The sequence below is a fragment of the Trichoplusia ni genome, chromosome 2, assembly GCF_003590095.1.
Source record: "Trichoplusia ni isolate ovarian cell line Hi5 chromosome 2, tn1, whole genome shotgun sequence".
Lineage (NCBI taxonomy): Eukaryota > Metazoa > Arthropoda > Insecta > Lepidoptera > Noctuidae > Trichoplusia > Trichoplusia ni.
The window spans coordinates 401,657-417,933 of NC_039479.1; the positions used below are offsets into that span (position 1 = coordinate 401,657).

At 37.0% G+C, this 16,277-nt stretch overlaps 4 protein-coding genes across 4 annotated transcripts; 1 reads left to right on the forward strand and 3 right to left on the reverse strand.

Moving 5' to 3' along the window:
* Window positions 1–14: 14 nt before the first annotated feature.
* On the reverse strand, window positions 15–1,786 carry LOC113502098. The gene has a single exon (XM_026883482.1). The coding sequence runs from the start codon at window positions 1,048–1,050 to the stop codon at window positions 280–282; it is 771 nt and encodes a 256-aa protein (XP_026739283.1). The 5' UTR covers window positions 1,051–1,786; the 3' UTR covers window positions 15–279.
* LOC113501239 lies at window positions 1,108–2,547 on the reverse strand. Its single transcript, XM_026882323.1, has 2 exons — window positions 1,795–2,547; window positions 1,108–1,134 (listed from the first exon to the last, which is right to left on the reverse strand). Exons 1-2 carry the CDS (start codon window positions 2,545–2,547, stop codon window positions 1,108–1,110), a joined length of 780 nt encoding a protein of 259 aa, XP_026738124.1.
* A 5,228-nt stretch (window positions 2,548–7,775) lies between these two features.
* LOC113502136 lies at window positions 7,776–14,087 on the forward strand. Its single transcript, XM_026883527.1, has 3 exons — window positions 7,776–9,216; window positions 12,827–13,057; window positions 13,491–14,087. Exons 1-3 carry the CDS (start codon window positions 8,458–8,460, stop codon window positions 13,671–13,673), a joined length of 1,173 nt encoding a protein of 390 aa, XP_026739328.1. The 5' UTR covers window positions 7,776–8,457; the 3' UTR covers window positions 13,674–14,087.
* A 1,156-nt stretch (window positions 14,088–15,243) lies between these two features.
* On the reverse strand, window positions 15,244–15,876 carry LOC113501249. The gene has a single exon (XM_026882334.1). It carries the CDS (start codon window positions 15,874–15,876, stop codon window positions 15,244–15,246), a length of 633 nt encoding a protein of 210 aa, XP_026738135.1.
* Window positions 15,877–16,277: the final 401 nt, after the last annotated feature.

Genomic DNA, 16,277 nt, shown 5'->3' on the forward strand with positions numbered 1-16,277 from the left:
TTAGTACAAAATAATTGCTTATACCTGTAGATAGCCAAACCGACAACTACGTCTTGAAAAGATATCATCAGAGAAGACTAACCCTGCTTTTACGAGGAAAATGTTTGAGCCGCAAAAATACTCAATTTTGTAATTTCACTAAATTATTTTCATTCGTTTTGTAAAGGATGTTCCTCAACATGTGACGGTAATTTAAATATCTAACCTAGGAACCTCGGTAGGTAACTTGGTTTTAAGCAAAATTGACAAATGTCAAGTAAAACAAGGTTTGCATTATAATTAAATAGTATAACTTACCGGATGCACTCTGTGCAGCAAGTTGTTTCCGCGGAAATCTCCGTGCGCGATCACGGGCCGAAATGTTGGTGGCTGCATTAATATAACCTTTTGGCCCAAAAATGAGTTTATATAGTTCGCCAGTGATTTCTGGTATTGAGGCTGCATATTTTTCAGTGCAGTTTTTAATGTCGAACGGACAAACTTATCCGTATCAATTAGGCTCGACTGATCATTATGAATTTCTGCTAAAATACTTTTGAATTTCTCCGGGTATACTTCACTGTAACCGAGTGACAGCGCGTGAAACCTCGCCAGTGCCGTGAAAGCTGCCGACGCGTACTCCCAGTCTATGGATTTGAATCTATTGAAGGACGAGTATCCACGAGCAAACAAGTTATCCAAGACCAATATCTCCTCGTTTTCTCCATCGTAGAACCCGTAACACTTAGCTAACTTCAGCCTGTATTCTTCAGGCAAATCATTCTCTTCTTCAAACACTTTAAAAGTTTCACAAATTTTTGTGTACAAATAATGCTCTACACCAAACACATTCTTTCTATATCTCTTCATATTTTTCCTGTAAATCGCCATTTTAGCAAACAGGTGTAAATCATCTTTATTTTGCTCTCTTAAGATCACGGTGAATAATTGTGAGTTGTAATTAGCGCCGCCACTTGATATTTCATTTATAATTAGTTCATATTGTTTGAATCCTTGTTCTGCGGCTACTTTGTTCAATAAATCACGTAAGTTTTGTTCCCTGCGCTCCATTTTTGCTACATGCGTACTGAGGTAGACTATCGACGGGAAATCAAGACGTTCAGTTATTTATAGATTAGCTAATTGCATGGTAGCCTGACAAATTGTGAAAAGAAATTATAAAATATGCAATATGCATGTGAAAAGGAAACAACTGCGAGAGCGAGACGCTTACCAAGGATTTAGCACAGAATAACAGCTTCTCGAAAAAACACCATGATCATTAGTTAAGATTAGTTCTGCTAAAGTTAACTTAAGTAATTGCTTAAGTCAACTTTCTACAAATTTGTAATTTTGCATTAGTTGAACTTATCCCTTTCGTAGGTACATAAGTACATATGTAAATATGTTGTAGTAACTATCGTGCGACTGATTCATTATTAAATAATGCAACGGTTAACTTACGCGGTTTAATTTCAGGAGTAGAGTTGAGTATTGAGTATTACACTTGATACAATGTGTTCAACTTGACACAGCCGGGACACTAATTGTTGTGTGTAAGATACATATATTAACGAAATAAGGTTGAGTTACATTGAGTACTTGAGTACTAAGTTGAGCTGTATAGTGTTGTAGTCTAATAGTACCATAACACGTTCATAACAAATTTATCCACGCAAAATTAATTTCGCATTTTTTTTTAATTTGATTCATTCTAAAGGAATCATTCACTAGATTTGAAACTTTTGACGATTGTTATGCTTGTGAGTAAAGATACCTGTATAATCAAATAAAACTTATAGCATTGTAACTTACCGGATGTACCCTGTGCAGCAAGTTGCTTCCGCGAAAGTCTCCGTGCACAATCACTGGCCGAAAAGAGGCTGGCTTCACTAATGTGAAATTATTGTCCAAATACGTATTCAATATGTTCTCCAGGGACTTCTTATATTTAGGCTGCACAGTCTTCAGTGCAGTTTTAATCGTCGCCCCGAAGACACTGTCAAAGTCGACTCCACTCAAATCCATGAAAATTTTCGCTACAATTTTTTGGAATTCCTCAGGGTATACTTCACTGTAACCCAGCGACAGCGCGTGGAACCGCGCCAGGTCTCTGACTGCTGAGGACGCGTACTCCCAGTCTATGGATTGGAACCTGTCGAACGGCGAGTATCCTTGAGCCAACAAGTTATCAAGGACCAATATCTCCTCGTTTTCTCCGTCGTAGTACCCGTAATACTTTGTGATCTTCAGCCTGTACTCCTCAGGCACATCATTTTCAGCTTCAAATGCCGCAAAGGTTTTGAAAATGTTTGTGTAAGCAAGTTGTTCAGTAGCAAACACACTGATGTCCATTTGCTTCGTCAACTTTGCCGGCAGTATCGCCACTTTAGCGAACAAGTGTAAATCATCTTTATTTTGTTCCCTTATGATCGCGGTGTACAATTGTGACGTGTAATTAGCGCCGCCACTTGATATGTCATTTATAATTAATTCATGGTTTGCAAACCCTTGTTCTGCTGCTATTTTGTTTAACAAATTACGTAAATTTTGTTCCTTGTGCTCCATTGTTGATTTCTTGATGCGTACTGATGTGACTTTTTGACTGACAATATATATAGATAGCGAAATATTTGTAGATAAGTTAATTACAAGACGATATTAACTACTTGAGACATATGTGCGTAGTACAATCAGTTTTGTTTTGCGCGACCATGGTTCAGCACAAAATTTGTTTTGTTTTCCTTATCACTAGACACTGTATGCCATCTAGACGCATTGCTTCAGTCGAATTCGTTGGGTGCTGGTAAATAACCTGTAATAGTAATAATGATGGTAGACTAGACTAGACTTTTTACTTGTTAGTTGTTACCAGAACATCAAACCCTATCACGGACAGCCGGCGCGTTTGAGGTCCGTTTTGTTACAACACAAGCTAATTTTCTAGTCCAGCAAGCGATTAGATGTAATATTTTGGTGATCATTAGCACGAGTGCATACGATGCGCTCCGAGGTTTAATTTTCCAGCAACATATTGCTAAAGATTGCATTAGAAATAGTGTCTGTGTTGACGATACATAAAATGAAGATCGTGGTATGATATTATGACATTTAAATTTGCTTGGAGGATTTGCTTGTTACAGACATACAAAAAGAAAAAGGGAGAGCAACTTAGTTTATAATGACTTACGGAGCACTTGGCCGTAGTTGTTTAGAGGCTGCACTGAAACGATACTACTGATATACATATGTAATGTGGCAGATGATCGCTAGATCAGGCCAAAAGTGAGTTGGTATTGCCCATTGAACATGTTCAGCTAACTAGTCATTTTCGCAAACAATTTCTCTGTAAATTTTTGCCGTTACTGTAATTGTTGTTTGAGTTTTGTTCCGTTCCGTTCCACGGGTGCGGAATCCTAAAAACGCATACCTACATAATAATAATACCTAATTACAAACAGCTGTTTGTAGGTACAACATTATCTATATAAAAAACCTTAATCACGATGAATATTCCTTCACTTTTATTAGACTTTATTGCGTTATTATTTGGAATTTTGTATTTAGTTATTTTTGTGTAAAGTTTTAAGGCAGTCATTAATTCCAGATGTTATTGGATCTAAGCCGATATATTGTTACCGAATCCAGGTATATCACAATAGTGAAATGAGAGGAAGCGTGCTGTGCTGTGGAGTTGGTTGCGGCGTTTCTTCTCCAGGGGTAGAAGTGCTTACTAAGTAGCGCAGAGTGGGCGATACGGGATGCTGTCAAGAGATGTTTTTGTGAAATTTCAATAAGTACTGCTTGATAGTCTGTTTTGAATAAATGATTTAATATTTTGATCATGGAGATGGTCTCATCAAATTTCGGGTCATACCGTTAACTGTAAAAAAACAGTTGAAATACATTTTATTCTAATCGATGTTGTGGTCGCTGTGAATGTTATAAGTATATAAGTAGGTATATTTTCTATCGTTGGTATGTGCCGCAATAGTCTTGAAGGTTTAGGATAAAAGATGCTAAATATAAATTAATATAAAAAAATATAATTAAGACACACAAGAAAATCGGAAAAATTACGACAATTCATGGTGACTGCAAAAATTGTGGGATTGGGTACCAAGTCATTAAAGAGTGGCAATATTTGTTTTCGTATAAGTAGTATCTAAGGATTAGAATCAAGTCACTTTTAGGTACAATCTTAATAAATGTTTGTAACGATGATAATTTAATTTAAGAAGTGATAATAACTAAACCATTATAAAATAAGGGATTATTAGTACTCAATCATAATTCCTTAGATAAGGTCGCGTGGCTCGGGATGATTTAGCAAATAACACAAAGTCAAATTATTTATCTAGAAAACATTTCGGTGTTTTACGGCCACATCAGTAGAGAATTAACCGCATTTGATAAAGAAATCTTGCATAATGATTAATTTGCATGAAATTTTATATTTTTGGGGAATTATTCTAATCAACTAAATAAAGTAGATGTCGTAACGTGGTTTTTTTTATTATGAAGATATGAACAGTGTGGAAGGCGGGGACTTTTAGAGGAGGACAGAGGAGACATTTTTGTGTCTTGTCCGTGTTTCATCATTTTTAAACAGATTACATTTTTAGACAGAACTACTTTGCATCAATAGAAACTGTAGTTAAGCAATAAAAATGTTCACATTATGTCTCACAGGACAGGGAAATGATTAAATTATATAATGTGGAGTTTGTTGCGCCGCGCCGTTTCTTCTTTACAGCTAGAGCACTTACTAAGCGGTGAAGGATGGGCGATACGGGGAATTGTCTGTGTAACTTTTACTTTTTAGAGGCTAAACAATTTATTTATTTGTATTTCCTGGTGAGGGATCCTGTAACTCGACTAATACCTCTGGATTTCAAATGAAACAACATAATTAATTAACGTCCTCCAAGCTATTTTGGGTTAACATGGAGTGACTGCCTGTTAGACCACCAGGTCTTACAGTCGCTCCATGTGCAGATGATTACTAGTACCTATTGCAAGTTATTAACGAAATTCTTTAACGTGTCACACGACTGTAATTCTTGAGGAATTGATAAAATTTCATGAAAAATTACTTAGTCCTTAATTTTAACGATATTGCTAGGTTGTTATTACCTATAGTGATATGTTATCAAAATCCGTTAAGCATTTTTTCAAAGATTAAATGTACAAAGCAAATAAACAAAGATTTTTTTTGCCGTCACAACCGTAGACCAGCTGAAAAAGGCCATTTTGACATTTACAGTCAATTAACTAATTTCGTAACTAGTTAATTACTACAGGCAGAAAATATAAAGATAGAAAGGTGATTATCGGAAAGTTTCCTATGGTTCAAGACGTCCTACAGGTTTAGGTCTCCGCTTGAGAAACTAAGGAAATCAAGAAAGTGAGAAAACAAAATAAAAAAGTATGTATTTAGTATCAAGAGTTTGTAAATAATAGTTACATTAAGCGTATTTACTGAATACATATATCGATAGATCACTGAAGCCTAGTATATTATGCTCAAAAATAATAATAATGAAGGTTCCGAAAGAAGACTACTTATTTCCGGAATTCGTTACACATTAAATTTGCCTCAGTTGATGATGTTTATCCCCATGCAAAAATACAGTATTTCGAATATATCTATTGAAATATGTTAATGAATAACAAATTCGTTTATAATATAAAATAACATTAGCTCTAATATTTATACCGTCGCATATCTTTTGAGCCACGCATATGGCGGACAGGCACGCGACTGCTCGAGCCGAGTCACACTTGTTTTTCCAAGATAATGTTAATATCATCTAATAATTGTTCATACAGGTGTATTATAGATAATTGCTCTTGTGATTTGATAAAAACTTAAGTTATCGTATCTGGTTTACAATAAGAAAAAATGGTCAACTGCGAGTTGGAATCGCAATTACTAACGGCTTCGTACCTTACCGTACGACTTAGGTACCTTTGCTGTAAGTAGTACCTGTAGTAGACCTTGTACCATACAAGGCCAGCACCTCGACGCGGACATAGTTGACAGCGTGTAATGATAGACTACACAAATAATAAACGGATGTACCCAGTGATTGTGTTGTGTTAGACTTCCTTATTCAATGTTGCTGTTTTTTGGGTTCCGCACCCAAAGAGTGAAAACGAAACCCTTTTATTGAGGCTACGCTGTCTGTCCGTCTGTTACCAGTCTGCATTACGTAAGCTGTGATAGCTGGAGAGTTGATAGGCTCAAAGATCGACAAACAACAACGTGGAGGTTAAGCAGCGTGTGTGCCTTCATAAATATGATGAATATTTTTTTGTTTGTACCGAACAAGTCTGATATGCACTTGACAGACAGTTTAAATATCGGGTATGTTGCAAGGGGTGCAAAACTGTACAAGATTGTTAATTCAATAAGTTTATCCAGAGTTTCTTACTTTTTTTTAAAGGAGGTATAAATCGCAATTCGCTATGTGAATTTAATGTTTTATAGGAGGACAAAAGTCTGGCACTATTTCCTTACCTATATTTATATCAACACATCTGTTACAATCCATCATAATTGATCAGTTTGCTTTCCAATTTAATATACTAACAAACATCGTGGCATATATATCTATTTTATTTGATATTGTTCCCATTGTATTTACTAGGGGCGCTGTCATCGCACACACAGCTAATAGACAATCTTATGTACTATCAAATTTCAATTTATTTCGTTCGGTAACTGTGACTAAAATACAATTTTGATAACTCGCTGAGTACCAGATAATTGACTGGCTGAAACGATGGTTATTCCCCTTTCGACAGCTGAATTATGAACCAATGGCACAATTTTCAGTTCAGATAAGAGCGATCATTGATGTTCACAATTGTAGTCCTGCATAGATATGGTCAAAATAAAAGAATCCTTATCGTCATTATCGTTATATTCGTCCTAATTGTAACAATTACTATACGTACACTTATGGATGATGGTCGGGCTCCTATGGACTCCAACCAGCCTACTTAAATCGGTCATTGACCTACGATGTGTCCATATTACTAGTATGTGGGCAACGTCTATGTTATTCTCCCCCTTCCACTCTTTTTCACAAAGTTGGCTACTATCCCCTCCGCCAATGACGCTGACATAATCCACAAATAGTCTATCTAGGTCATGGTCTACAGTCAAATTTCATCCAAACCCGTTCAGGCATTAAACAGTCATCACAACTTTCACCTTTAAACCTACTAACCGTGTTACTGTAGACAGATTTGACTGCGTTAGATAGTAAGTTCCTTGGCTGCTTTGTTGATTAACTCGCCAAGCCAAACTTACTTACTTACTCTGTTGGCTCAGCGAAAAAAATTGTGTCTTGGCTTCTGATACGAGATAGTGCCACTTTACCTGATCTTTCGCCACTTCTCGCCAGTCATCGGCATGAAGCGCCCGAAGATCCGCCTCAACTGTATCACTCCAGCGATACCTGGGTCAAGCCATTCCGGTGACTGTTACTGATGATGGGCTCCTTTTTCCGCACGTAGGCTCCAAGTCGGCCCATTGGGCGTCGGGAGGTTTTAAGAGGCTGTCAGTCTAGTCATTTGGACGTGTCAAAAATGTTAATCCTGAAGGACGCGGGGGGGCAAAAACGGAGTCTAAATCTAAATACTACTTTTACAAAAAAAAAAATATTAATAATGAATCCATATTTTATAGCTCAGTATACGGATATTGTGTTATCGTCATTTGAGTGGCACATACCATTCACGCAGCAGCCATTTGAAGCATAACGTTGTCGAAGTTCGCAGTCGGTTTATTGATGTAATTATTCTTGTGACCTGTTAGAAATCGTCTTAGAGTTTCTTAACAATGGGCATTGTAACTATTTATGTTATCTTCTGCCGTCCAGATGTGTGTCGGGAAGCAAAACTAAACTAAATAACGCGACAAGAATAAACAGATACGTTAAATTCAAATCTATCATCGTAGTACTCATTTATTGGGTGTGGTAATTGAACCCGTGACCTCCGAACGGAAGAGATAAATCGCCTCCACGACAATTGTGTCGACTCTAACACTAGTACAAGCAATGTTTTTAAATTTTAACCAAAGGACCGTAACTTGGTGCAGCAATAAAGTTAGAATGCTTTATTAATGTTGTATTTAAACTTAGGTCAAAGTTTAAAAATAGTTGCAGTAATTAACAACAATACAAATAAACATCCTTATATTCACAGCAAAAAATAACCTGAAGATACTCGAACTGGTTTGACTGACAATTAAATAATTATAATTAATTAGTCAACGCTCTGAAGTACTCGTAGATATGTAAACAATGTTATTTCTACAGTAGTTTACAACAATTAACCAGCTAAACACTACCAATTTAATGTGTCGAATAGAATGTTATTAATTTGGTGTGAGCCTGTGAAGTACGCGTTGTCTCCCGCCACCGGACCAACCGTTTTGGGCCAGTCGCGAAACACACCGCAACCATGTCGGACGCAGAGATCGAATTACGTAAAATACTCGGAAATGTTACCAAACAACTAAACTATACAGATGCAGAAATATCCATCAAGGATTTGAGTAGTGGCGGAGCTAACTATACGTCGGTGTTGTTCTCCGTGACCATCACGAGCCCTGGCCGCGAGCCCTTGAAACTGTTCGCCAAAGTGGCCAGCGCCAGCGAGCAGCTCCGGAAAGCGATTCACATCGATCATCTGTTCAGCAACGAACAGCTGATGTACAATCACCTGGTCGATATGTTTGAGAAAATACAAGACAAATACAACTTGAGCCCGGAGCATCGCTACGTGTTCCCAAAATTCTTTGGAGGTCAATCCACATACGGTAAGGAATGTGTCGTGATGGAGGACCTGACGCAGAGTGGCTACTCCATGTACAGCAGGTTTAAGTCCCTGGACTTCAAGCACGCCGCCGCCGCCGTGGAGGTCCTGGCTAGCTTCCACGCGCTCTCCTTCGCATTCCAACACGAGGATCCTGAACAATTTGCTAAAGTAGCGGACAAAGTGAAACATGTCAAACATCCTGAAAATCCGGGTATGAAGGGGACCTTCATGAAAATTCTGGGGTCGGCCATCGAAGCTACCAGGGCTGAGCATAAAGAGAAAATGTTGAAGTTTTTTGATGAACAGTACCTGGATGAGTTCAACAAGTTTAGGATGCCGCTGGGCACGACCGTGCTGTGCCACGGCGACTACAGAGCCAGCAACCTGCTGTTCAGGACACAGGTGAGGCTTACTATGATAAGTTATATGTTATGTTTTCCATGAATACGGCTTAACCTTCGTACTTATAAAAAATAAACAGTGTGTTGCGGCGGATAGTAATAACATTAATCAACGCACTTCCATAACTTGAATTTAATTGGTTTCCGACGTCATCATAATAACAACAGCAGAGGCGAAGCTTAAACATAAATATCTAGTATTCTCTTCATCTGTTGTAGAAAACTGATTTTTGCTTTAAGGTACTTTCTATAAACCAGGCGTTACTAAACGAAGTGTTGGTTCGCATAGACCACATAACCCAGATAATTGTCAAAAACCTTCCCCACGATAAAAGGATTCGTTTCGCTTTCCGACAAATCATAATAATGGTTATTGTGTTTATTCAGTCATTACTAAGTACTTGAAATTATGATAAAATCTTATCATTTCTGTTGTTCAAACAAGATTTTATGCTTTATGAATACTCATTGACTATAGACTGGTAGCCGACCCCAACATAGTTGGGATAAGGGCCAATGATGATGAATGATGAATACTCATTATAAATTGAGTGGTCTTATTTTTGTTCTTCCTTATGCAAGAGTTTAATCACTGTCCGTTCAGACTATTGTAAGTAGGTATTATTAATGACAGCCATGTACATGAGTAAGTATGTTTCCATAATGCGTTGTTAGAATAGCAATAAGAAACGATTATGTTATTTTTAAAGTATTTCAACCGTTACGACCAGAGTTGTTGACCTGATTATCTAATGATGTTTGTCAAAGATAAGGGAATATAATTATTTGTATTATCTGTCGTTTAGTGTGAATACTTCGTATACCAAGTAATGAGTAACCGATCTATCTGTGGTTTTCTAAAATTAGAATATTTAAGATTATAAAGTCAAAGTCCATAACTTACTCCATTAATTAATTAATAAAATTCAGAAGTAAAAATTGAAAAAACAACTTTAATTAGTACAGTGTGGCCGTGATTTTTATGTTTTTCCTTTGTCATAATGAGTTTTTATAAGCTAGGTCGTAACAATTCAGCCATGTTCAGTCCATTTGTCCTATCTTGAAAACCACTTTACCATTTTTGATGAAACTCACTATTTCGGTTACTATCGTAGCCCTCAAATTGTGTGGATTTTTTTTTCTTTATTTATTTATTTATTTATTTATCTTTAAACAAATAGGTAGGTAACTTATTAACTAAGCCCCACAAAACCGTTGCAATGGTTTGACTGTGGGGTCGATGAGTCTCTAGACATAGTTACTATCTTACTTAAATGTACTTATTACTAAATATATATAATAAAAACATAAAAACATAAATTTGCGTTTAGTCACTTGACTTAGATATGTCATTTTCATATGAGCGTTTTGGGTAAAGGGGAAAGTTGTGTAATATAATTGTAAATTTACTTTGACCACCTTCTTGCTCCTCCTTAATCCATTAGACCACCAAGATGCATTGATTTGTGTTTATAAATATACTTGGCTATATCACGTGTGTATCTGTATTCTCACAGCGTATCATCTGTCAACGACCAGTCAGTAGGCTACGCAAACTAGGAGGTTGTTTGTTGTCATTAATCAAGATAACACTTATAATAAGTACTATATTATTATTGTATTGTCATACAGGTACTGTAATAAAGTACCAACTCAATCATTATTGCTCATTTACCTATAAGTGTTAGTCCATTTATCAATCGTATTTAAAGTTTTTTTTTTTGTAGGAGAGGTCAATGATCTTTCTTATTTTGTGTCAGTATTATTTTAATAGCTGTTGACTTTATGCAACTTTTTAAATTATAATTTTGTCAACATTCCCACAAGAGCTAACAGGGCCCCGATTCGGCTATTTTACAATGGCGGATGAATGAATGGCAATTGGATTAAAATTGAAATTATTCCTATTCTCTTAAACATTTTACCAATACAGTAGTTGAAAGTCGATTGTATTGACCTTGAGTCTACCGTCCCGTACTTAATTTACAATTATTGTGTAGAAAAATGCTTAAGAAAATACGAAAATTGTCATTTTAAGCCAAATTGAATCGGCCGTTGTAAATAGCAGAATTGGGGCCCAGGTATCATGATACTTATTTGGATATCAATTTTAAATAATAGTCTTTTTTAATTAGGAATCGTCAATATTTTAACATAGTTTTTGAGCCTCAATGTAAAAAAGCCGATCATAACGCTTCACTAATCTACGAAGTTGGAAATCTGAAACTACCTGGGTTTTTGTTAAGAGTTAACCATTTTTTATTAGCTCCAATGGAATAAAATATGTTTATATTTATAGTTTAAAACAGACAGTTTAAAGCTATGAAATTACACCTTTTTGTAGGACAAAAAACTTACATATTATCGTTTTTAAAAACGTATTCTAAGACCTATTCGTGTTTTTTCACTGACGATAAATTATAATTTTGTACTTTAAAACCAAATTTTACAGATATTTAATATTGACTGGTTTTCATGAAAATTGTTCTTTCCATGCAGAACACACAAAACAGATATTTAAAATAATTATGTCTGTTATACCACGTTGTTTACTACGTGACCGAATATTTTTTGCCGTTGAAATATTACTAAAAATTGTTTAACAGAGTTCAATTGCTAAAGTCGTCGTCTAAACAACGGCCTTGGCACCTGATTGTCGTAATCTCAACGTAAAGGAGGTCGATGGCCACAGAGTTTCTATTCAATATGGTACACAACTGTCAAAGCAATGTCAACTTAAAGAAAAGAGGTCTTGATTCTTTTTTTCTGCCATTTGAAAATGGGTTTTTATGTTATCACGAAATATTTTTTATTGTGATTGACTTCAACTGTTTGATTTTTAACTTTCTATTTCTTACACGTATGTCTTTGGCTATTGGCAGTCCTTCGAATTCCGCAGATAGTAAAAATATTGTTTTTCTACGTAAAATTAAAATTGTTTTCAATAACAAGTATCGACTAAAATTCAACTAATAAGTGGCATAACCATTGTTAGAGACACCACACCCGCTTGCGTTGAAAAGTATAAGATTTCGATTTCTGTCGGATTTAATATACCCTTACACCCTAACAAACCTAAACAAAAAAATCTTTTCTCATTTTTTTTGACGTTATATGACTTCTATATTGTAATTTGCGAATATAATTAATTGCTATTTAAGCGGCAACCGCGCGGAAAAAAACCCATATCATTTTGGTGTTTAATCTGTGAGGTAGATATCTAAAGCAAACAATAGTACAATGTCTTTATTGTTCTTGTATAATATCCGTCAAAAATTATGAAAGTTCATTGTAGTTGGTTAATGATTGCTAAATACGAATTCGCTATACCTAGTTAATTATATTTTCGTATTTAGGAAAAGAGAAAATATGTCGCAGAGGCCAATCAGATTTTTGCTTTATATAGCCATTTGATCCACTAATTAATATGTACTTATCTTATTATTTGAAATGACCTACATGGTGTAAACATGTTTCATTCTCAAGGATAGTCTTCAATATAAAACATTCTTCTTCATTTCTCACATTGTCACTGGTTACATTATCTATGTAGTACCTCATATCATATCAGTAAGGGACTCTTTATTAAAATTCCTCGTTAAAAATTTCAGAATGGACGCATCGAGCCAATCGTTGTGGACTACCAGACGCTGCACACCGGCTGCCCAGCGGTGGACGTCTTGTACTTGGAGTTCATGAGCACAGACGAGGAGTTCCGCAGGGAGCACCACGAGGCGCTGGTGGACCACTACTTCCAGGAGTTCACGGCCGCGCTGGACAGGCTCGGCCTGGATGTCAACCAGGTGTATCCCAGGGAGACTTTCGACAAGGAGTTTCGAGAGGTAGAGTTTAATATTTTGAGAAATGTAATTGCTCTTGCGACTGATTAATTATTCTTGACGAGGATAGCTAACACCTGATTGGGTCGATGCTATATTAAGATTTATTAAAAAAAATATTTGGGTCAAAATCCCGCCCAAGGAAGTCGGTTACAAACATACGGGTGAAAAACAATAACAAAATCGGTTCATCCAGTTAGGAGTTCTGATGAACAAATACTTAAAAAAATAGTACTACCGAATTGAGAACCTCCTGTATTTGAAAATTTGTTGAAAAGCGTCCAATCTCAAAGAGTATAAGTTCATTAAATGGTTTATGCTGTATTGAATACCTTAATAAGAACATACTAGAATTACTCTTCAAAATTTGTGAACTGTCCATGAATAAAACTTTCATCAACATGCTATTTCACTTCAAAACCCCATTCCTCCCCAGATGCTAGGCCCTGCACTCCGCACCGCGTCTGTGGTGCTCCCGCTGGTGCTGGTGGAGGAGAGCCAGGCTCCCACGATGAGCACCGCGTCCGGCGTGGAGAGCTTCGCCGTCTCACCCAACGAGCGCTTCGCCGAGCGCTTTGGCGGCGTCGTCAGCGACTGCGTGCGGTGGGGGGTACTCTAACACACAGTTGACGGTATACGGCATTTTGTAGCATAGAAATAAGGTTGAAATTCAACTGTTTGTTTTATAGTTATACCGCGGTATTTGTTTGTTTGTTCTTGCAATTGCCATGGTTACGTAAGGTAGATGAAGAATAAACCGAGAGAAAATCTGTTAGTCTAGCCGGATGGTTCTTAGTGCTGTTCTATTTTAAAACTTAATATTTGTGGAATTTCAGAAATGAAATTTATGGTTATTAATAAAATAATTACCTCAATGTGTGTTGTGTAGGTCCATAACATTTTAGTCTGCGTTTCTGCCAGAAATGTGTTGGACTATTGCAACTGCAACTGTTTTTAGCATGTGTTATTGTATGTATATATTAATTATGGACCTATTTTATTACTGTTTTGTATTCTTAGATAAATTGATAAATAAATGAAAAATTTATGAAAACTTCATAAATATAATATATACATCAGAGGAACACAATATTGTGGCCTATAAAATCAGAGTTTATCTCGAATATCTGTTGTTATAATTAGAATTATGATCAATATATTTTTATAATTCAATTAATATTGAGTGTTACATAGGATCTTTGCGACAGATAATCACAACCTCAAATCTACCTGTATATTGCTCATCATTTTTATTGTGTGTGTAATCAGATTTACTGAAATATTAATAAGTAAATACTTTATAAAATAAAGTATTGTGATCAAGTTTCTAGTGTATTTGGTGACTGTAATATTATTCATAGTTACAATACGAAGCCTGCGGTGTTTATCCGTCCGTCTGTCAGGTTATAATCTCATGAACCCCAATCAATAAGAGAGCACACATTTTTAGATTCTGTATTATTTATTAGAGTCAGTTTTGTAAAGTATTTTACAATTCTACAACAAATAAACAGCTGACACAAACTAGATGATATATCTATGGGATCAAATGACAGCTATTTAACTTTAAATGAAGAATCAACAAAATCGTTTCATGCAGTTTAGCGGAAACAGACATAAAATAAATATAGACGAATTGACAACTTCTTTTTTAAATATTATTCTACAACGACATTCCATTCTCATTGATCAATCATTTATCAAGCTGTTACATTATTCATACATACATAATGTTATGTTCATAATCTTAAGTACGGTTGAGGATACCTATTGTCAATTTAGTAATGTTGTTATAATGCAAGTCGTTAATTAAATAAACGGGTTAAAATCCCTGCAGCTCCCCTTTTTTTTTTTTTTTTGGTTAGGCGGGGGAATCCTCATGGACACCCACCTCCTCGGGGGAGGAAGTGGGTAGTGTCAGACTCTTACTGACTAAACCTTAACCGCCGTACAGCGTCCCCGTATTTAGTGGGTGCGCGGGCATGCATAGCATTTCAACACGCACCGACTGCGGGGCACCGTCGGCTAATAGATGCCGACGGCTTCCTTCGTTTCGGAGGCCGACGTGTAGAGAGCGTTGGCCTCCCCACCTGGTACTAGGACCACATCCACTGCACAAAATGTGGCCTCCCGTCGGGGTCCTATAAACAGACGACAAACACCCCCGTGCATGTCGCCTAGGGCCTTAGTTAGGGCGGGAGAGCGCGCTCATGCGCTGCTCTGCGCCGACCCATCCGACGTCTTCGTATTTGAGGCGCGTTCGGGTCGTTTTCCCGCGCGCACTCCGCTACCTCCTTCTGGGACATAACGGTCTCGCAGAAGAAGGACAACGCGTCCCACGCTGTGCGTCTGCTGAGGGTAGCAGCGACTACAGCTGACAGCGAGGCGACATCGACGCCTCCCAGCGCCAAGGTGAGCTCGGCGCGAGGCTCCGCAAAGGCGGGACATACGGCTAGTGTATGCAGTGCGGTGTCATCTTGATCACCGCACTGATGGCACGCAGTCGTCACCTCCCTACGTGCAACTCGGTGCAAGTAATGGCCAAAGGCCCCGTGCCCAGTCAGCACCTGCGTGAGGCGGTATGTTAAAACGCCGTACCGCCTCTCCACCCACGGTTGCAAATTTGGGCGGATTGCCTCCACCGTGGCCCGCCCAGCTGTCGGATTCGCTAGCCGGAGCTCCCAAGTCCGCATTGCATCGAGTCGGGCTTCTCTGCACCATATCTCGCGTTCTCTGGGCAAGGGTTCCCTGCAGCTCCCCTGACAGGTGGTTTCCAACAGGCTGTTTAATTTTCGTCTAATTTCGAGGATGTTTTGACACATAATCAATTAATATTGGTATCGATCAAAATACTATAACCTCATGCAATTGTATTTCAAACTATAGAACTACAGAAGTGTATTTTATTGTAACTTTCGGTTGTGTCCGACTGTATATTCTGAAAAAAACAACCGAATATCAAAACATATCGAATTTAATGTATAATCATAATGTATTGTTTTTATTTTAAATATATTTTTAAGATTTTTTATTCAATAAGTATTTTAGATATTTGTTAATAAAAAAATGTTTATTATAAAGAAGTTGTTTCATTTTACTTTTTAATTATTTTTAACTGTGTGATCGAAAATAACAAGGAATTAGAATCTATGTCTTTCAGATGGAACTTACTTGTAGTTATCAGGATAAGGTTTGACATATAAATATTTAAGCTAATATATAA